Source organism: Drosophila miranda, assembly GCF_003369915.1.
Source record: "Drosophila miranda strain MSH22 chromosome Y unlocalized genomic scaffold, D.miranda_PacBio2.1 Contig_Y15_pilon, whole genome shotgun sequence".
Taxonomy (NCBI): Eukaryota; Metazoa; Arthropoda; class Insecta; order Diptera; family Drosophilidae; genus Drosophila; species Drosophila miranda.
In genome coordinates, this window is record NW_022881598.1 from 18,836 (window position 1) to 42,013 (window position 23,178).

A 23,178-nucleotide genomic window follows, 5' to 3' on the forward strand; every position below is an offset into this window, starting at 1 on the left:
AAAAATCGTTTAATCGTACGTGTATAAATTACAGCGCAATTTCGCTTACATATTCGCCTATCAATATCAAAATTTGGGCTAACACGATCTGGTTCGGTTCGAATTATTGGGTTCTTATACACTACGTGGGCGAGGGAAGACTGCGCTATGGATGAGGTCTGGGTCTGACATCGCGAGCGATGGCATACCACTAAAATACAATACAGATATTAGCGGACGCGCCAACTAGTTACAACAAATATACAAGCTAATATTGAGGAATATTTAGTCAACACAGTGGTTTAAACTTGAAAGTAGTATTCCTTTAGTTTGGGTCTTTCATCATTGCATGCGATGAGTACACAGGGGTTACGATGTGTAAAGGTCTTGAGCTTAAAGAAACATTGCTCGGGGCACAATCCTTTAGAATATACGTACTCATACTGTTTTTGTATAATAAAAATCTACTGCCTTCTGCGTATCACAATTTGCATCAACTACAAATTTACAAAATATTCACTTATTTAGTCTGAGGATTGACGGCGAGGCCTCTGGCCCACTGCCGTAAGTGTCTTTTCTTTTCGTTTTCGTTAAGTTTTCAGAGAAGGATCGCCGAGATGGTTTATTGCTTCGTGGGATCCTCGCGCGATTGATACTGCTAAACGATGTCGCCGGCGGCACCGTAGTGGATGCCGTTATTGCGATTATGGTTGTTATGGTGCTCGAGGTGATCCTGTTCCATCTGCTCCTTGAGGATCTCCAGCTCCCGTATGCCGGAGACCGTCACCAGAGACCGATAGAAGTGTATGGCGAAAGCCAGGAAGATAATCATCACGGGTATCAGCACCACGCAGGCCGACCAGGCCGCCGGCGGGCTCAGATCATAGAACTTTACCCAGCACAGTATGGCTATCTCCAGCAGGAATAGGATCAACCCCAGCAGCGTCGAAAATGCCCACGCCGTCTCAATGTACCAGTGCAGGCGCTCGTGCGGCGACTCGTGCACCAGGGAGATTCTGTGCAGGTTGCACACTACCTCGATGTTCGGCAGGATGCAGGTGCTAATCATAAAAGCCAGCATATGCACGGCCACCAGCATAGTGGTGCAGATCGCAAACGCCACTAGCATTCCGGGCGGAATCTTTGTGTCGGGGTCCAGCTGCACCTCCACCATCGCCACCTGTGGGGGGACGCAAAAGAGCAGAGGTCGGGAGATTAGTGAGAGTCGTGGATGGGCTACGGGTTACTCTGCCAAGATCGCCGCTCTCAGGAGGCAATGCTCCTCCTATTATTAATCCAGCATTCCACACAACGGGCGTTGATTTTTGCGGACCCTTTTATCACAAGTCGGAAGTCAGAAGCAGGCCTCCTATCAAATGTTACATCGCTGTCTTCGTATGCTTTAGCACCAAAGCAACTCATTTGGAAGTCGTTCGGGATCTATCTACAGAATCCTTTCTGGCAGCATTAAGGCGTTTTATAAGTCTACGTCCCAAACCTCGAATCATCTGGTCAGACAACGCTACAAATTTTGTAGGAGCAAAAAATGAGCTTTTGGAGCTTCGGCAAATGTTCCTCAGCGATCCTCATACGTCGACTGTGTCACATCTCTGCGTTTCTAGTGGAATCGACTGGAAATTCATCCCCCCTCGCTCACCTCATTTTGGGGGTTTGTGGGAGGCGGCTGTTAAAGCAGCTAAATATCATTTTCATCGCATCGTCGGGACCTACATTTTTACTCTTGATGAAATTCAGACCTTGGCTTGTGAAATCTCTGCTTTGTTAAATTCCCGTCCGCTTTATGCAATTACAGAAAGTTCCGATGATCTAGATGTGCTCACGCAAAACCACTTTCTCAATGGAGCCCCGAAAGCTGCATTCGACGAGCCAGATGTGGCGCATCTCCGGGTCAACCTACTTAGTCGATGGCAGCGGCTGTGTCAAATGAAGCAGGCGTTTTGGAGAAAATGGAGCACGGCGTATCTTTCGATTCTTCAGGAGCGGAGCAAGTGGCGGTCATCGTCTCAGCCGCTTATTTTGTTTGTTACTTATGTCTATGTCACTCATTTGTTTGTTAAAGCTCTGCGCTTGCTTGCCCTGCTAAACGCTCTCTGCCAGCTCGCTCTTCGCTATCTCCGCTTTGCGTTTGCCTACCGACGTCGGCCGAGCGAAGCTGCGCTTTGCGATCGGAGCCGCAATGTAAAGGGCAGGCAAGCCACACTTGCAATTTGGATGTCACGCATTAAAGAACATATCGTAATTTTATTTCTGCGCCGAGTTTTATTTAATTCGAAATAATTAGTCGGCCGATTGGGGATAAAAAACATTATCTCCACAGCTTCTATGGGGCTTATATGAAAACAGGGCGAACATTTGGTAGAGAAGTTAGTGGAAATTGTTTAAACTTATTTTACAATCAATTCAAATAAAAGGAATATTTAAAATTTTGTGGTGTTGTAGAAAATTGATTTATCAATCGGATAAAATTACGTTTTCAGAGCTGAGGGCCGTAGCTAGTAATATTAAACCAAATATTAAAATACGAGGAAATGTACAATAGAATCGTCAGTAGACTTACGGTATTTTTTGGTATATTTCTGAGGGCTGCCATAGATTTTATCCATAAGACCGCGATAGATCAGGTCACACTGAAACACACTCAAACGAAGCGAAGCGTTGGTAAAAAAGTTACAATAATGTCTGCCAATAACACTTCCTTTTCATCAGCGAGCGAGACCGGTCGTGTTTTTTCTTAACAGTCTGAAAGGTGACTTTTTCCAAGCAACAAAGGCTTAATTAAAAGTGATTGTAAAAATTGGATCATTGTTTATTTCATACAAATCTTCATCAATATATAAATTATTCCTCTTTTCATTTCCCAAAGGAGAGGTAAGTCTTTGGCAATCTGGTTAAACCAGCAAGTATGGCGGACGCCGGTCACTCGGTGTCTGCCAAATTGAAACCCCCTGATAAGGTGGCAAAAAGCGGTGGCAAAAAACAATAGCAAAAAACCTCAGTGCTTTGTGTTCAGGTGTGAAAGAGGACATATTCGACAGCATGACTAACGAAAAGTACCCAGCAAAAAAGATGCGCAAGGAACAAAAAAGCGACAACACCAATACAGACATAAATAACAAAATGCTGATAGACGATGACAGTAACAAAATGGTGGAGGCTTCTGACGGTGTGACCGTTCACAATTCTCACACAAATGCCATAAATGGTTTTACTGGAAATACTGAAATGACTAAAACACTGAATAAAAATACTAATCCGATTATAAACCCATCAAATGTAGGTATCGAAAGAGAAACAGTGTTGTATAGTGAGTGCCACATCGGGGATGCGGCTGTACTAGTATCGACTAAGAACAGTACCATCTTCGAAAACAAAAACACCAAAAATGGCTTATTCTTTTTTGAAAAAATAAGACACCTTAAAATCAAAGGAATTAAAGAAATCGTAGCTCTTGCGCCTACACTATACAAGATTTATTTTAAGGTTTTCAGCGAAGCAAATGATTTAGTTTTAAATGAGGAGTTAAAAAAAATGAATTTAGTGGTATTTATACCAAAAGACTATGTGGAATCCTAAAGAGTAATTAAAGGGGTGCCCCTCGGTTTTTCTGAGAATGAAATTATGGATAATATTACTTCTAACATAAAAATTAGGTCAATTGAAAGATTAGCAAGAAGGCAGAAAATTACAACCGATGACAACAACGAAACATTCAAGCTCATACCATTAGAAACAGTCAAAATTGGTTTTGAGGGTTCAGACATCCCAGAAAAGGTATCTCTTTTTGGGATATGTGGGATGAAAGTAAGCATATATGTTCCCAGAGTAAGGCAATGTTATAATTGTGGCAGACTTGGTCACACTTCGACCAGATGCAAATCAGCTAGGAGGTGCTATAAATGCGGAGTCGAGGAGTGCAATGGTCTCAAATGTATCCTTTGCAATGGGAAAAATCACTCAGCTAGGGACAGACTGATGTGCCCAGTATGGGAAAAGGAGATGGACATTAACAAAATAATGACAATCAAAAAAATCGCGCGTAAGGAAGTGCTTAGCACTTACTCAATCCATCAAAATTTTTCGCTGTTAGATAATTATGAAAAAAACTATCCAAAACTAGATATAAATGAGGAAAATGTTCAAAACAAAAATGTTAAAGCAAATGAAGTTTTAAAAAAACACAGTTATGCGAGCAGGTTAGTGCAGAGACGTTTGGTTCCTGCACAAAAACCCCACTATCACTTAGAATCATATACCAGCGATTCTAGTAATCACGTACCATTTTTTGAAAACAAAGAACTAAAAGAAAACAAATTTACCATTCAACAGATGGTTGACATGTTGTCTCGTTTAGTCGACTCAAATGATGTGTCACATCCATCAAAAAAAGTGACCAGTACAAATGATTACAATATGGAACATAATGCAGACAGAAAAATGAACAAACAGAGAGAAACGAACCTTTTTAAAACATCTAAATAAATATGAAATTTTTACAACATAACATTCAATCTATTAAAGCCAATAAAAACGACCTAGTATTCTACTTAAACAATGAAAACTTCGACTTTGCCATTCTGGCTGAAGTTTTCTCTCACGATCTCCGTTTTAGGAAACTAGCCAACTTCAATATGTTAGAAAAACATAGAGAGGACGGTTATGGAGGAGTGGCGATTGCCTACAAAAAAGAATTAAGAGTTAAAAGACTGATATATGAGACAGAGCAAGATATAATTATAGCAAGAACCATCAGCAACAAAGATAAATTTCTTATCACCTCAGTATATTTTGAACCTTTGTTGTCTCTTGCATCCTTCAAGCAAGCGATTAACAATTTCCTTGAATATTTAGATGCATTCGGAAAAGTCATAATTGCAGGAGATTTTAACGCAAGACATACCTTTTTTTGGAGACAGAACCAACAGTGAAAAGGGAACTTTTCTCATGCAAGCTATGTCAAATGCTGGCTACAGTCTAGCAAATGACCACAGTCTCACATTCAGAAGACACATCGACTCAACATCAGGGTCTGTACTCGATTTAACTTTTACAAAGGGTATTCATATAGAGAATTGGAAATGCGAAAAGTTTTACCTAGGAGGCAGCCACCATCACCCAATAACCTTTGAAACAGCAGGATATCAACACAAACTCAAAACTTTCCTTGCCAAAAACAGGCTACTGAAAAAGCTAATCCAGTCAGGCCGACAAAGATATGGATAATTTAGCGAAGAACATCCAACAGGAAATAAAAGCAGCTACTTATGAAATCAAAAACAAATGTCCAAAATTATGGTGGGACGAGAATTTAGCCAAACTATTCAGGGAGTTTGCAGAGTCGCAGAAGAAGGCAGCTTCAGAACCCTCCTTTCAAAATTATTGTTCTGCTGTTAACCTCAAGGTTAAATGGAAAAAATCTGTTAAAATTGCCAAAAGAACTAGCTATGCCAGGAAGTTAACAGAGTTAAATGTAAAATCGAACTCAAGAGAAGCCTGGAGATTCCTCAGAAATCTAAAAAACTGTCAAGAGAACACCCCAGAAATTTTCGACCCTGACAAAGCTGGGCCATACCTGGAATTCCTTAACGAACAAATAACCTCAGAAGCAAAGGATGTAGACGAAGAAATGTACTCAACCAAGAACAATGAAAATCCTTTCTTTTCCTTGGAAGAGTTAGAGGCTGTGTTAGTCAGAAACAGAAAAACGGCAGGAGGAATAGATCACATCACATACGAGATGCTGAGTGCTCTCAACACTAGTATAAAGACAGAACTTGTACATTTTTACAACCGTCGAGTGGCTATGTGCGATTTCCCAGTCGAATGGAGATCTATCAGAATTGTACCAATACCGAAAAAAACATGGATCTGACTGACTTAAAACATTTTCGACCCATATCCCTCATTTCGGTTCTAGCCAAGACAGTAAATGGCATGGTGAAAGCCAGGCTGGAAAAGCATATACAAGAAAACAAGAATATACCCTACAGATCTTATGCATACCAAAAAAAACAAGTCTGCAGCGATGTGCATAAATGATGTCATCAATGTGGTAGCGGCAAAGAAAAAGAACAAGGAACACGTTACTCTTGTGGTTGTTGACCTCAACAATGCCTACAATTGTGTCAACCTGAAATTCTTAAAAAGACTAATGGAAAATGAGTGTTTTCCTAAAACATACATTGACTGGATCATCAGTTTTATGCATAGCTCGCAAACGACGGTCAACACTTTTTCCCTTTGCGGTCTCGTCACTGACAAAACCGAAAAAGACCACGCAGAAGCGGTCTCTCACTGAGCAGAACACTTTTTGTCTCTTCGCTTGTGTCATGTGTTTCGGGTTTTCGGTTGAGCCCGACACACGATCGGGTCTCACAATAACAGCTTAGAGAGACACTTTGGTCAAGCGCTCGCAGCAAAAGTGTCTTTAGATGAGCAGAACCCAAAAAGTGTCTGAGTAAAGTGTTTTTAGTTTTTTATTCGTGTTTATGTTTATTTATTCATGTTTTTCGCATCTTATGGTTGTTATTGTAATATTTATACTTATATGCGAATTTTCTGCAAACTGAAGAGACATGGATATGGATGTATGTATATATGTATGTATATATTTTGTATTAATACGAATTTAGCTTAACCACTAACAATGAGTTAATATTTTCCGCACTTAAAGAGCAACGTTTTTCATTCAAAATATAACGAAGTGCTGAAAAGGCTCTTTCGACCGATACCTGAGTGGCCGGTGTAGCCAGCACCACCTGTGCGAGCGAATTCAAGTGTGGTGATCTTAGCTTCATGTCGTTAAAAAGCTGAAATATATCGGCATTTAATGGTAAACGGCCATTGTTCATAGCAAAGTTCTTCACATCAGTAAAAATTTCGGAAAGTTGTTCAGGAACAGGCTCATTTTGGGTTTGGGACAGTGTCTGACACAATTCACGAAGGCAAGTGATCGTTGCCACAGCCACCACACGTACAAGCACGCATACATACGCAAAAGACACTTTTTTCGTTCGCTCGCGACAAGATGCTCAGTGAAAAACAGGAACAAAAGAGAAGTGAAAAAGTCGGTCTTTGCTTGAGCGAAGAGCGAGTTGAGCAAAAACAGATTTGATCGGGTCTTTTCAGTCCCTTTTCTCAATGTGTTCGTCAATGAGAGGTTGTTAGCAGACACGCCGAAAGTGTAAACAGTTATTTGCGAGCTATGGTTTTATGTCTATGAGCCTACTGAAAATAGGGGAAGCTGTTCAGGTAGTTCAGGGAGGAATCCCACAGGGCTCTTGTCTGTCGCCCCTCCTTTTTAATGTATACACAAAAAGACTACATCAGATCTGTGATAGAAATACTCATATGATGCAATTTGCAGATGACTTCGTTATAATCTCTCCCAACAGAGAGTTTACTGTAGCGGTTGAAAACCTTAATAAAAAACTAAATGACTTTAACCTTCTGTTCGGAGCAGAACCCAGCCGATTAGCTGCTTGCCAAATAGCACCTAATTCTTGGCCCTCAGCCGCTTATTTTGTTTGTTACTTATGTCTATGTCACTCATTTGTTTGTTAAAGCTTTGCGCTTGCTTGCCCTGCTAAACGCTCTCTGCCAGCTCGCTCTTCGCTATCTCCGCTTTGCGTCTGCCTACCGACGTCGGCCGAGCGAAGCTGCGCTTAGCGATCTGAGCGGCAATGTAAAGGGCAGGCAAGCCACACTTGCAATTTGGATGTCACGCATTAAAGAACATATCGTAATTTTATTTCTGCGCCGAGTTTTGTTTAATTCGAAATAATTAGTCGGCCGATTGGGATAAAAAACATTATCTCCACATAAAATTTGGTGACCCCGACGTGATCTCTGAGTTGCAGTGTCAATTAATAATCATTCGCGATCGACATTCGTTAGCCCTAGCAAATTTTCGGCGGTTAAGCACAATTCGGTGCTAAAACATACTTACATACACCTACATACACGCATTGCTGGCTATTAATTTCTCTGTCGCGACAATTCGGTCAGTGCAGTGCAGCGAACTCACTAATACACACAAGCGGAGTACAAAGCGGAATCGGACAGCTCGCACAGCCGCACAGCTAAAGGCATTAGCTGTAATCCCTTTGCTTTCGGTTCCCACGTTTATACGTATACAGGGTGTCTTTTTCGGTCGTGCTGAGTGACTCTTTTAAAACCTCAACATGGCAGCACCTGAGCCTACCAATGTCGCGAACGCAGCAATGCCGAGTGATGTAGATTTCTACAAGCACAAGGCCGAGTCCATCGCGCGCCAACTAAAGGCCATGGATCGCTTTCTCACCAAGGAAGAGCTTGCCGAGTTAGATGAGGCAGAACTTCAAGCTCGCTTAGAGCAAATCGAGCGAATGAATGCGGATTTCGATGCCGCTCAAACGAGCCTTGAAAGGCTGGATTTCCTGCAGTTAGCCCATGATGCCCGGCTGGACTTTTCGAATGTTTATGTCAAGGTTAGGTCCAGGCTGTCGCGGGAGTTGATGGCTGCTCGCACGGTAAATGTTGCCAATTCAACGGCTCGGCATACTCTCGAGGGGAATTCGTCGTTGTTCGCCTATAATAGTATAGGCCGTTCTCGAATGCCCGAGTTGCAGCTTCCGCGATTCGGGGGAACTACATGGATTGGCCAGAATTCCACTCGATGTTCTCGACAATGGTGCACAAAGACCATCGTATACCAATCATCGAAAAATTCCAATATCTTCGTGGATGTCTAGATGGTGCTGCGCTGGATACGATTCGTTCCTTGGAACTTTCTGAGGAGAATTACGACAAGGCGTTGAATTTACTAATGTTGCGATTCGATAATAAACTGTTACATTTTCAGGCACACGTCAAGGCTATTTTCGGGCTGCAAGGGGTGGAGAAGGGCTCGGCTATCGGCTTGCGCGCGCTCAGCGACAAAATCAATTCGCACTTGCGTGCACTTCAGACCTTGGCGACCCCGCAGGAGATATCCGATGGGTTGCTGATCTTCATCATAGGCACGAAACTGGACCACAAAACAAAGGAGAAATGGGAAGAGAACTTGCCGACGTCAGGATTGCCTCGGTGGTCAAGCATGGCCTCATTTCTGGAAGCGAGATGTCGGATGCTGGAGAATTTGGGATCAGCCATGGCAACAAGTCCTAGTCAACAGGTGGGAGAAGACAAACCTGTCACCCTTATCACCTCCAGTAACGACCATCCTAACCCCATATGTAACCATTGCAATTCCTCCGAGCATTACATATCTAGATGTCAGGCATTCCTGAATCTCTCTGCGTTTGAACGATACAAAGAAGCAAAGAAGAGCCGCTTGTGTTTGAACTGCCTCAACAAAGGCCATGAATTGCAGAGGTGCAGGTCAGGACTTTGCAGGCATTGCCAGGCCAAACATCACACGCTACTCCACATTCCATCGGGAACTGATGCTTCATCTTCCTCTTCACCGGCCGAGGAATCGATCCAGCAAGAGGCCGCGACTGTGCTTCTAGCAAGGGGGTGTTCCAGCCCTCCCCCCTCGATCCAGAAATCTCAGCCTAGCCAGAACGTGTTGCTACCTACTGCCCTCGTCCATGTAACAGATCGTTATGGAGCACTTATCCCATGTCGTGCCATTTTGGATTCTGCATCACAGGCAAACTTTGTAACATCTAGACTTGCTGATCAGTTGCAGTTGGATCATCGCTCGTCTTATGTTCACATCTCTGGAATCGGAGATTCCATTCTACCTTCGAGCAAGTCTGTACATATAGTTGTACAATCCCAGGACGCAAGCTATCGAGCTTCCTTTGCTGCAATTGTCACCAACTCAATTACGGAAATGCAGCCTAACTTCGGCGTAGACGCAAAGGATTGGCCAATGCCGAATAATCTAAAACTAGCTGATCCTAATTTCTCCAAGCCCCAACGTATCGATCTGTTGATAGGTTCTGGTTTGTTCTTCGATTTAATGTGCGTCGGACAGATTCGACTATCAGCCCAATTGCCAACATTGCAGGAGACTAAACTTGGTTGGATAGTATCAGGAAGCATTGATAGCTCGGAGAATAAGCGTGCAGCTTTAGCCGCTTTTGAAAATTCCTCGTGCATCTCTATTGACGATTTTCGACCCACAACGCTGGAGTACCAAAACTTAGAGCAGCAATGCAGGAAGCAGCTGCTCGAGTGCCAGGTGCAAGTGGAAAAAATGCGATCGGAGAATCAGGAACTGCAGCGCGAACTTTTCCATATATTAAAAACCTACATATCCACGCTAAATGAAATTCAACTTTCAACAATTTCTACATTGCCAAATTTCCTGCCATTCTATGCAATTACAGAGGTTCCCGATGATCAAGACGTAATCACGACAAGCCGCTTTCGTAAAGAAGCGCCGATTGCTGCGTTCGACGATCATCCCAGCGTAGCCGCCAGCTGCGCCCAAGCAAGCATCTTCAAGAGGGCCGTTGGAAAAATAGCGGTTCTGCCCCTTCAGGATGGATCTGTTGAAAGCCTTTGCCTTCCAACGGGGGGTGAATGTTCGGAGCAGAACCCAGCCGATTAGCTGCTTGCCAAATAGCACCTAATTCTTGGCCCTCAGCCGCTTATTTTGTTTGTTACTTATGTCTATGTCACTCATTTGTTTGTTAAAGCTTTGCGCTTGCTTGCCCTGCTAAACGCTCTCTGCCAGCTCGCTCTTCGCTATCTCCGCTTTGCGTCTGCCTACCGACGTCGGCCGAGCGAAGCTGCGCTTAGCGATCTGAGCGGCAATGTAAAGGGCAGGCAAGCCACACTTGCAATTTGGATGTCACGCATTAAAGAACATATCGTAATTTTATTTCTGCGCCGAGTTTTGTTTAATTCGAAATAATTAGTCGGCCGATTGGGGATAAAAAACATTATCTCCACACCTTCTATGTGGTGATCTCGGTTTTAGCTTCAATCCAAGCAAATCTGCAGCAATGAATGTAGGAAAAAGACAGGTCAGAGCGGTAAATATTTCTGTTAGAAATGTGCCTATACCAAATCGAAAAGATATCCGTTTCTTAGGCAGACTGATTAGCGCAAACATGTCAAATGTCAGTCATGTAAAAATGGTTAAAGAACAAACAAAAAAATGCAACAGACTCCTCCAGCTTGCGACTACTATCAAATCAGGTCTAAAACCTAAAACAAGTACCAACATCTTCAAAGCTTTTATTAGAACAAAACAAGAATATGCTATCACAAGTTTTTCAGACATGGGATCTGGAGCAAGTAAAGATATAGAAATAGCGCAAGCTAAATCACTCAGAAGGTGTGTTGGGGTGCCACCTGACACAAGCAAACACGAAATTTTTGTCCTCGCTGGTGTAATGCCACCTGTTTTCAGGAAGAAATGAATGAAGAATGAAGAATGAAGAAATAAAAACTATATTTTATGAGATTCTGAACAAGTACAGAAAGGACGACTGGAACATTCTATCAACAGATGCCTCAGTTACAGAAAGTACATGTGGCATAGGAATAGTAGAATGGCCTAGTGGAAATATCCACAAGTAAAAAATAGAAAACAGATTATCCTCAGTAGGTGCCGAACTCGTAGGCCTTAAAAAGGCCTGCGAACTATGTCTTAAATATAATTACAAAAAGGCTTTGATTTTAAGTGATGGATTAGGAGCTATTAATTTAATTAAAAATAAGAATACAGACTCGTACCTAGTGAATGATATTCACAACATAATTAACCAATCAGACATTCAGAAACTTGACATTCTATGTCAGCAAAGGCTGCTACAAGTGAGGGGTTTACAATAAATATAAAATACAGCTACAAGGAGGCTCAAAGAGAAATTAGGAACTTTTTAGTATACAAATGGAATGAGGACTACAGGACGAAGTGTAGGACGAAGGGATCCAGCCTCATAGACATATTTCCAGACATACCCAGTAAACCCTGGCATTTTTCTCTTAAATGGAATGCTAAAAGCATCAAGACCATTAACAGACTTATGACGGAACACACATACGACAAAGTCTTCCTACACAGAATCAAAGCAATTGACTCAAATATCTGCGAAACGTGCAATGTAACTGAATATGCCGAACACCTGATCTTCGATTGCCAAAGATTTGCCGGGCTCAGAATATTAATAAAAAAAGAGCCGCTACATCTCAGAGAGCTGGCAATCTTCATCAAAACTGCTGACTTAAACTTTTGACCCCTTTTTTCTTCATCATGTTATAAAGTAATTTCAGTTTATTTTCTAAAACAGTTAAGTAATTTTCCTCTTTTTTTTTATATACCGACCTGTCAAACTCGCCAAACTACATCACCAGTATCTGATCAATGTGGCTACAGTGCTACGATCAAAATTCCGATCATCCTTGAGATGATTTAAAACAAAAAAAAAAAAAATAATAATAATGTCTGCCGATATAGTGAAACAGTTGAAAGGCACTCGATCCGATGTTGAGGCTGCGGCCACGACAATTAAGCTGAAATTCAAGGAATTCAGCAAGGGCATCGGGATAAACGACGCCTCCTTTCCGCTAAGATATGAGTTGAGCGTGTTGCGCCAGCTGTGTGTCGCCTTGAAGGACAATCTGCACCAGCATGACGATCTCTACTGCGACATTGCGGCCACCGTGGTACCACACGTGGAGCCCTACGAGGAGAAGGCGAGCCTGTGGGAAGCTCATCTAACGAGCCTGCGGTACATACATCGTGAGCTTTGTCAGGAGGTAAGTTGAAGAACCAAATGCTTGCTGGCTGGTATCCTAATTGTACGGGTGCTTCGCAGAAATCCCTGACGGAATGCCAGAAAATGTACGGCCTAGTCCGATCGCAGCCCTGCCGCCTGCAAGGGGAGGCTGACTACAAGTTTTATTTGGACATCCATCTGACGCACTTCAATGGCATTCACTTGCACATGCAGAAGGAGACGTTGCCCATCGCCGCCACAGATCAACTATATTACGCCTTGGAGGCAATGGGTGTCCTCTTTGACACCATGCGCCAGCGTAAAGTGGCAAAGAATGCGGCTCTCCTGGTCCAGCTGAATGATGCCCTGTTCAGCAAACGAGGCAAAGCCTTTCTGATGTACCTGAGCGCCCTTCCGCCCGAGAGCACGACGAAAATGTACGACCCGCTTCTCAAGCTCCTGAGCTGCAGCTGGGCCACACCCAGCTCTGAGCTGACTACTCAATTCACGGAGTATCTGGGCCTGGTTCTGGCACTGATGCAGATCGACATGTTTTCCATAGAAGCGTCGCTCGAACAACAACTGGCACTGAAGTTGCTGCGCATTTGTCGCAACCTGTACAAGGACGTCTCTCCGCAGAACTACTCCATCCAGCTCCTCTACTACTATGTCAAGCTGTTGTACGTGCGCGAGGCTACGGCGGACTTCAAGCGGACTTACATCGATCTGTGCAAGAAGTTCGTCTACTTCTTCGAGCACAAGGGCGCGACGCACGCCAAAGAGCAGTGGTTCATGGACCTGCTGGTGTTCTTCCAGCGCCTGCAGATGCTGCTTCATCAGAGCAGCAACAAGCCTCCCTTAGACATTTTTTGGCAGCAGCTCGAGGGCGACGACAGTCCCGAGGTATACACCGCCCACTTTCAACTGCTGCATGGCTGCCTTGGGCTGACGGTGAACGTAGTGAGGAGTCCGCTGGGGACCAGCTGCTCCAACGAGGCCTGTAAAAGCATTCGCAGGCATTGCCTTCTCTCCTTCGGGATGTGCGCCCTGGAAGCTTACGTTAACTGGCAGCCGACGACCGAACAGAAGTCGGACAAGGTACGTCTGCCACAGCTGGAAAACCTTTTACCTAATGAGCTTTCTCTTCAGGCACCCTATAAGCCGCTCTTGGGCATTCTTGGCTACACCTTGGACGTGGCCAAGAGCATGAAGTGCCTGGGGCCCTCCGCCATGGAGCTAGACAAGCTGGTGCGTCTACTGGCACTCGTGGCCGAAAAGGTAGCGTGTCCCGAACAAATGTCCCTTGTGCTGGCCTTCTTGGAGCCCTTGCAACATCTACGACCGCTCATCACCAGCCAGAAAATGCTTAGTGTGCTCCTGCGAATCTACAAAGCCAGTGTCCACTGCAAGAGCTCCGACATGGCCAACCGTCTGCAGTCCACATACCTTGCGGCCCAAACGAATCCCTCGCGGTTGCGTTCACAGCTCTTCGTCCACTACCACAATGCCAATAATACGGAGAAGTGCGTCTACGAGTGGCACGAGTCCAGTCCTATGCCCAACCCCCTAACCCCCGCCCAAAAGAAACAGCTATACGATGTGGATCTGTTGGCCGTGCTGCACTTCCAGAGTGCGCGGCCCGTACCCCTGCTGCAGTCGCTACTACGCTGCCGTCACAATGACTACCACCTGGTTCTCCTGGCACGCAAGATGCGCACCGACAGCGAGGTGGTGCGTCAGTGCGAGGAACTGCGCTCCCAGCTGCAAAGCACGGCCCTCAAGCAACCGCTCAGCCGCATGCAACAGCTGGCCATTGGCCATACCAGTATCAGTGTGCTGCTGGAGGCTTTGGAGGCACAGAAGACCAAGTTCTCGATCAAGGAGACGGCCGAGAACAGCCTGGAGGAGTTAATCGTCAAGAACAACTTGCTGGAGCTCAACATTAAGCGGGAGCATCGCCTGGTGGAGTTGGCTACATCGGCCATCGCTGGCTTCGCGGCCTTCTTCGAACGTGCAGACCAAGAGCCGCTCGGCTGCGACGATACACCAATCGACTGGGAAGCCCTGATCGACGATGCAGTTGCTGCAGCCATGGCTCTGTCCACCATGGGCTACATGGCGCAGGCCGATGAAGCCTGGCTGCTGATACTCAGGATTGGGCAAATGCTGGACGAGAGATTCACCTACCTGCGAGCCCTGACCCACTTCCTGGGACAAGACCACCTGAATTCTAACCAGCAGCTCCAACTCTCCGAGGAGGTGGATCGAGCGCAGGAGCTGCTCGACGATCTGTGGCCTCAGCTCCAAAACGGATGGTTCTTTAAGCGCCAACATACTATAGTGATGCTCTGCCTCTGCCACATGGCCAGCTACTATGCGCGGCAGGACTGTCTGTGCCACGCCCAGCTGCTGTTGCTGCAGGCCGAGGAGCTGCGCGCCAGTTCGATGAGCGAGTTGGCAAGAGCGACATTGTGCAGATCACAATCCAGACAGTTCGTTTTCGATTGGACTACAGGCGGAAGACGCGGTGCAGCAGCCTGCCTAGGAGGCCGTTGCCCCTGCGACACCTAGACACGCTGGTCGACAGCGTGCGCAACTACTGCACAGTGTCCAGCGTGGACCTGGGAGCCCTGCAGCTGCTGCTGGCTGACCTCGTGAGGGAGAGCACCGAGTGTGCGGCCAATCGGCTGACCGCGCCGTTCGCCTTTTACGGCACCACGCTTAACCTGGTGCTGCAGTCGGGTATGGCCCTGCGGACCATTGAGGTGCTCATCTCGTGGCTCTGGATGAACCTGCAGAATGAGTACCTGGACCAGGCGCAGTCCAAGCTGCGCCTCCTGGACCATTTGCTCGCCATCAAGCCGCTTAGTCGAACGCTGGTGGAGCAGACATCGGCCAAATACATCCCCGCAATAGCCGCCAAGGAAGATCTCAAGGCGAATGCCATGAGCGAGCTGACCAGCAACATGCTGCTCATGCAGCTCGTGGAGCCGATAAAGAAGCAGAACCAGCTGGACGTGGCCACACTCAAGTCTCTGCCCATGCACGAGCCAATTCCCACCAGCCATCAGCTGCAGCGCTATGTGAGCAAGCAAGGATGCCGCCCCATCTACGGGACAGCATGCAGCTGCAATGTTTCTACTTTATCGTGGGATGTCTTAAACTTCTTGAAAAGGGAGACCGATCAGCTGGACGACTTCTACGTAGGGGCAGGCAATTGGCTGCAGGAGGATCCCGTACGCACCGCCACACTGGGCTCCATGCTCATCGTGCACGAACTCTACCACATCAACTATCTTCGCTTCAGAAAGAAGAACAAGGAGGCTCTCAGCTATGCGGAGGCAGCTCTCAAATCAGTGCCCCAAACGGCGGAAATCAACTATAGCTTCAACCTCATGGTCCAGATAAAGACGGCCCGGTTTGAGCTGCATCTCGTTGGCAAAGCGAGGGCGAAGACCATTAGGCGAGCCCTCGCTTTTAACACTTCGCCAGAGGATAAACGCAGGAAAGGTGTTGTTGAGGGGACTACCAAGGCAAAATCATCTGCCAGAAAGACGCCCAGGTTCAAGATATACACGGAGCTGGAATTGCGACCACCCATCGGCTGCAGCAACAGCAGCAGCAGTAGCAGCAAGAGCGGCAATGAGAACACGCCACCATCGGATCATGTGGATCTGAATGCCTGCCAGACGATCGAGATAAGCGATGACGATGCTGCTTCGGTTTCAGCTTCGACTCCGGCTCCCTCTCAACTGAAACGATCCCAATCTGTGCCAGCCAAGGCCACAAAGACACGCTCCGCTAGAATTGGTAGCCAACTAAAAGTACCAGAGATCATCGAATTGGACGATACCATGGAAGAGACGCCTTCCACCTCATCGGCAGCCTCAGTGAAGCGGTATCCGACTAGTGATGCAAGGAGCACTCGTGCCCGCAACAGGCAACTCGAGGAAACGCCAGCGACCACGCGGGGACGACCACGTCGGAAGTTACCGGAGCCTGCACCCCAGCAGGAGACAGTCAGCCTTAGGCGGCGGCAAAGGAACTGATCAGAACTGACACTTGCATAGGCTTATAATAGTTTATAGTTAATATTTGTTTGTAGCTTGTCCTTATTCCATTTGATTGTGTATTTATAAACGTTATGGCAAGGAGATCGACCTTCCAGAGAATGTCTAAAATGTTTTTATTGCTTGAGCACGCGTATCAGCGAACTCTTGCAGATGTCCTGGACCCACCGACCAAACTGAATCCGATTCTGTCCGTGGTCGAAGAAGCCAGCGCCCGACTTGCAGCCCTCCTGGAACTCTCCCACATAGCGCTTTCCGTTTGCTGAACACAGACGAAACATATGGATCGACGAGGATTCTACTGAACTTTCATTTTGTTAGAGGACTCACCCGAGAAGAGGACGCCCCGTCCGTGCATGGCATCCTGGAGCCATTCCCCCACATAGACGCGTCTGTCCGCATACCAATGTATGCCGCGTCCTTGCCGCTTGTTCATCTGCCACTGACCAAAGTAGACGGATCCATCGTCGTAGTACTGTTTTCCCTCCCCGCTGCGCTTGTCATGGCGCCAATGACCCACATAGAGGCGATGCACCTGGCCATCAGGGACTCCCGCCGCATGGATCCGTAGCCATGACGTTGGCCCCGCTGCCACTGGCCCTCGTACACCAATCCACGACGGCTCGATTTCACTCCATAGCCGTGGTGTTGGTTCCTCAGCCACTTGCCCTGATAGCGGCCATGTCCTCCGGCAGGATAGCGCAGGCTTCGAACACCATTGCCGCCACCAGCATGGCACGACATGTTGCAGACAACTGAGCCCCAGCCCCGCTTTGGGTTTGTCATCTGTGCTCTTCTTTCGTGTCCTGGGGTGCGTGCGGTGTCCTTTTCTAATCAACCCCAACCATGTGTCCTGGCTCCGTTTGCCCCCATCCAAAAACTTTCGTTAGCTAGTCGCTCTTCCAGTCGCTCCTGGCACGCAAGCCTAACGACCTGATGGAGGTCAGGCGGGGGGAACGGCAATAGAAAATCGCTTGCTTCGGTTAAATATAGGTAGAAAAATCGTTTAATCGTACGTGTATAAATTACAGCGCAATTTCGCTTACATATTCGCCTATCAATATCAAAATTTGGGCTAACACGATCTGGTTCGGTTCGAATTATTGGGTTCTTACACACTACGTGGGCGAGGAAGACTGCGCTATGGATGAGGTCTGGGTCTGACATCGCGAGCGATGGCATACCACTAAAATACAATACAGATATTAGCGGACGCGCCAACTAGTTACAACAAATATACAAGCTAATATTGAGGAATATTTAGTCAACACAGTGGTTTAAACTTGAAAGTAGTATTCCTTTAGTTTGGTCTTTCATCATTGCATGCGATGAGTACACAGGGGTTACGATGTGTAAAGGTCTTGAGCTTAAAGAAACATTGCTCGGGGCACAATCCTTTAGAATATACGTACTCATACTGTTTTTGTATAATAAAAATCTACTGCCTTCTGCGTATCACAATTTGCATCAACTACAAATTTACAAAATATTCACTTATTTAGTCTGAGGATTGACGGCGAGGCCTCTGGCCCACTGCCGTAAGTGTCTTTTCTTTTCGTTTTCGTTAAGTTTTCAGAGAAGGATCGCCGAGATGGTTTATTGCTTCGTGGGATCCTCGCGCGATTGATACTGCTAAACGATGTCGCCGGCGGCACCGTAGTGGATGCCGTTATTGCGATTATGGTTGTTATGGTGCTCGAGGTGATCCTGTTCCATCTGCTCCTTGAGGATCTCCAGCTCCCGTATGCCGGAGACCGTCACCTCGTACTTGTGCGTCACCAGAGACCGATAGAAGTGTATGGCGAAAGCCAGGAAGATAATCATCACGGGTATCAGCACCACGCAGGCCGACCAGGCCGCCGGCGGGCTCAGATCATAGAACTTTACCCAGCACAGTATGGCTATCTCCAGCAGGAATAGGATCAACCCCAGCAGCGTCGAAAATGCCCACGCCGTCTCAATGTACCAGTGCAGGCGCTCGTGCGGCGACTCGTGCACCAGGGAGATGCTGTGCAGGTTGCACACTACCTCGATGTTCGGCAGGATGCAGGTGCTAATCATAAAAGCCAGCATATGCACGGCCACCAGCATAGTGGTGCAGATCGCAAACGCCACTAGCATTCCGGGCGGAACCTTTGTGTCGGGTCCAGCTGCACCTCCACCATCGCCACCTGTGGGGGGACGCAAAAGAGCAGAGGTCGGGAGATTAGTGAGAGTCGTGGATGGGCTACGGGTTACTCTGCCAAGATCGCCGCTCTCAGGAGGCAATGCTCCTTCTATTATTATTATTAGCCATCTTTCTCAACATTTTGGCAAGTGTTGCTGGCGCGAGCAGATTTGTTTATATAATAAGTATCTCATTGGGTTAATTTATCTGATCTGCCCCTCTCTCACCTGCTACCTAGGTGCACAAACATGTGAAATATATTCAAAATATACAAAATAAAACTAGTCAAAATAGTGGAGGAACAGAGGATACCCAATGTTTTAAAGAAAACAGTAAAAAAATATGTTGTTGCAAAAACAACATTCCAAAAATTAAGAGATTGTTAACGTAGATTAATTCTATAATATTCATCTTTCGATTTTATAATAGAATTTGACGTTGGCTATCAATGAATAAGGTGGGAATCCGCCTTCTCTCAGCGAGATCTATTGCCTGTGTGGAGATAATGTTTTTTATCCCCAATCGGCCGACTAATTATTTCGAATTAAATAAAACTCGGCGCAGAAATAAAATTACGATATGTTCTTTAATGCATGACATCCAAATTGCAAGTGTGGCTTGCCTGCCCTTTACATTGCCGCTCCGATCGCTAAGCGCAGCTTCGCTCGGCCGACGTCGGTAGGCAGACGCAAAGCGGAGATAGCGAAGAGCGAGCTGGCAGAGAGCGTTTAGCAGGGCAAGCAAGCGCAAAGCTTTAACAAACAAATGAGTGACATAGACATAAGTAACAAACAAAATAAGCGGCTGAGGGCCAAGAATTAGGTGCTATTTGGCAAGCAGCTAATCGGCTGGGTTCTGCTCCGAACATTCACCCCCCGTTGGAAGGCAAAGGCTTTCAACAGATCCATCCTGAAGGGGCAGAACCGCTATTTTTCCAACGGCCCTCTTGAAGATGCTTGCTTGGGCGCAGCTGGCGGCTACGCTGGGATGATCGTCGAACGCAGCAATCGGCGCTTCTTTACGAAGGCGGCTTGTCGTGATTACGTCTTGATCATCGGGAACCTCTGTAATTGCATAGAATGGCAGGAAATTTGGCAATGTAGAAATTGTTGAAAGTTGAATTTCATTTAGCGTGGATATGTAGGTTTTTAATATATGGAAAAGTTCGCGCTGCAGTTCCTGATTCTCCGATCGCAGTTTTTCCACTTGCACCTGGCACTCGAGCAGCTGCTTCCTGCATTGCTGCTCTAAGTTTTGGTACTCCAGCGTTGTGGGTCGAAAATCGTCAATAGAGATGCACGAGGAATTTTCAAAAGCGGTTAAAGCTGCACGCTTATTCTCCGAGCTATCAATGCTTCCTGATACTATCCAACCAAGTTTTGTCTCCTGCAATGTTGGCAATTGGGCTGATAGTCGAATCAGTCCGACGCACATTAAATCGAAGAACAAACCAGAACCTATCAACAGATCGATACGTTGGGGCTTGGAGAAATTAGGATCAGCTAGTTTTAGATTATTCGGCATTGGCCAATCCTTTGCGTCTACGCCGAAGTTAGGCTGCATTTCCGTAATTGACTTGGTGACAATTGCAGCGAAGGAAGCTCGATAGCTTGCGTCCTGGGATTGTACAACTATATGTACAGACTTGATCGAAGGTAGAATGGAATCTCCGATTCCAGAGATGTGAACATAAGACGAGCGATGATCCAACTGCAACTGATCAGCAAGTCTAGATGTTACAAAGTTTGCCTGTGATGCAGAATCCAAAATGGCACGACATGGGATAAGTGCTCCATAACGATCTGTTACATGGACGAGGGCAGTAGGTAGCAACACGTTCTGGCTAGGCTGAGATTTCTGGATCGAGGGGGGAGGGCTAGAACACCCGCTTGCTAGAAGCACAGTCGCGGCCTCTTGCTGGATCGATTCCTCGGCCGGTGAAGAGGAAAATGAAGCACCAGTTCCCGATGGAATGTGGAGTAGCGTGTGATGTTTGGCCTGGCAATGCCTGCAAAGTCCTGACCTGCACTTCTGCAATTCATGGCCTTTGTTGAGGCAGTTCAAACACAAGGTTACATATGGGGTTAGGATGGTCGTTACTGAAGGTGATAAGGGTGACAGGATTGTCTTCTCCCACCTGTTGACTAGGACTTGTTGCCATGGCTGATCCCAAATTCTCCAGCATCCGACATCTCGCTTCCAAAAATGAGGCCATGCTTGACCACCGAGGCAATCCTGACGTCGGCAAGTTCTCTTGCCATTTCTCCTTTGTTTTGTGGTCCAGTTTCGTGCCTATGGTGAAGATCAGCAACCCATCCGAAATCTCCTGCGGGTCGCCAAGGTCTGAAGTGCACGCAAGTGCGAATTGATTTTGTCGCTGAGCGCGCGCAAGCCGATAGCTGAGCTCTTCTCCACCCCTTGCAGCCCGAAAATAGCCTTGACGTGTGCCTGAAAATGTAACAGTTTATTATCGAATCGCAACATTAGCAAATTCAACGCCTTGTCGTAATTCTCCTCAGAAAGTTCCAAGGAACGAATCGTATCCAGCGCAGCACCATCTAGACATCCACGAAGATATTGGAATTTTTCGATGATTGGTATACGATGGTCTTTGTGCACCATTGTCGAGAACATCGAGTGGAATTCTGGCCAATCCATGTAGTTCCCCCCGAATCGCGGAAGCTGCAACTCGGGCATTCGAGAACGGCCTATACTATTATAGGCGAACAACGACGAATTCCCCTCGAGAGTATGCCGAACCGTTGAATTGGCAACATTTACCGTGCGAGCAGCCATCAACTCCCGCGACAGCCTGGACCTAACCTTGACATAAACATTCGAAAAGTCCAGCCGGGCATCATGGGATAACTGCAGGAAATCCAGCCTTTCAAGGCTCGTTTGAGCGGCATCGAAATCCGCATTCATTCGCTCGATTTGCTCTAAGCGAGCTTGAAGTTCTGCCTCATCTAACTCGGCAAGCTCTTCCTTGGTGAGAAAGCGATCCATGGCCTTTAGTTGGCGCGCGATGGACTTGGCCTTGTGCTTGTAGAAATCTACATCACTCGGCATTGCTGCGTTCGCGACATTGGGAGGCTCAGGTGCTGCCATGTTGAGGTTTTAAAAGAGTCACTCAGCACGACCGAAAAAGACACCCTGTATACGTATAAACGTGAGAATCGAAAGCAAAGGGATTACAGCTAATGCCTTTAGCTGTGCGGCTGTGCGAGCTGTCCGATTCCGCTTTGTACTCCGCTTGTGTGTATTAGTGAGTTCGCTGCACTGTCTACCGCACTGCACTGACCGAATTGTCGCGACAGAGAAACTAATAGCCAGCAATGCGTGTATGTAGGTGTATGTAAGTGTGTTTTAGCACCGAATTGTGCTTAACCGCCGAAAATTTGCTAGGGCTAACAAATGTCGATCGCGAATGATTATTAATTTACACTGCAACTCAAAGATCACGTCGGGGTCACCAAATTTTATGTGGAGATAATGTTTTTTATCCCCAATCGGCCGACTAATTATTTCGAATTAAATAAAATTCGGCGCAGAAATAAAATTACGATATGTTCTTTAATGCGTGACATCCAAATTGCAAGTGTGGCTTGCCTGCCCTTTACATTGCCGCTCCGATGCTAAGCGCAGCTTCGCTCGGCCGACGTCGGTAGGCAGACGCAAAGCGGAGATAGCGAAGAGCGAGCTGGCAGAGAGCGTTAGCAGGGCAAGCAAGCGCAAAGCTTTAACAAACAAATGAGTGACATAGACATAAGTAACAAACAAAATAAGCGGCTGAGGGCAAGAATTAGGTGCAATTTGGCAAGCAGCTAATCGGCTGGGTTCTGCTCCGAACAGATGGTTTTCAATAATTTTATTTATCATAACTTAGCTTAACATAAATAAATAAACAAGTGGAAAATATCTTATCTATTATATAAACGAGGGGGAACGTTGTGAGTTGCTGCGGACACCGCAACTCTACAGTTATATCCCGATACTTAGTCAGTATGGCTCTCCTCCGGCAGACGCCGCTAATATTAAACGACACGACAAAGAGTGCGTGCGAGAGAGACAGAAAATCAGTCTGAGCGTGACGTCGGGCGCTGCGTAGCCACTGCAAATTGATTTGTTCCTTTTTGGCTATAAAAATGATCTGATGTGATCCAGATCAGCAATCTGAATATATATGATCATTATCTATGATTCTGCGTTTTTAGTTTTCTCGTATCCTCAATATTGTGGATGCCACAGATTTTCGCCTTTGTGGGGGCGGAAGTGGCGGGGC

At 46.3% G+C, this 23,178-nt stretch overlaps 1 protein-coding gene and 2 pseudogenes across 1 annotated transcript; 1 reads left to right on the forward strand and 2 right to left on the reverse strand.

Moving 5' to 3' along the window:
- Positions 1-133: 133 nt before the first annotated feature.
- On the reverse strand, positions 134-18,835 carry LOC117189311 (calcium release-activated calcium channel protein 1). Its single transcript, XM_033394465.1, has 2 exons — positions 18,491-18,835; positions 134-766 (listed from the first exon to the last, which is right to left on the reverse strand). The coding sequence occupies exons 1-2, from the start codon at positions 18,818-18,820 to the stop codon at positions 638-640; spliced, it is 459 nt and encodes a 152-aa protein (XP_033250356.1). The 5' UTR covers positions 18,821-18,835; the 3' UTR covers positions 134-637.
- On the forward strand, positions 12,357-16,831 carry LOC117189305 (annotated as a pseudogene).
- Positions 16,830-17,512, reverse strand: LOC117189310 (annotated as a pseudogene).
- Positions 18,836-23,178: the final 4,343 nt, after the last annotated feature.

Coding starts and splice junctions, on each gene's coding strand:
- LOC117189311 (XM_033394465.1), bottom strand. CDS start 18,820: ATGCTGGTGGCCGTGCATATGCTGGCTTTTATGATTAGCACCTGCATC. Junction 767..18,490: donor TGGTGACGCACAAGTACGAG/GTGACGGTCTCC, acceptor TATCGGTCTCTG/GTGACGGTCTCCGGCATACG.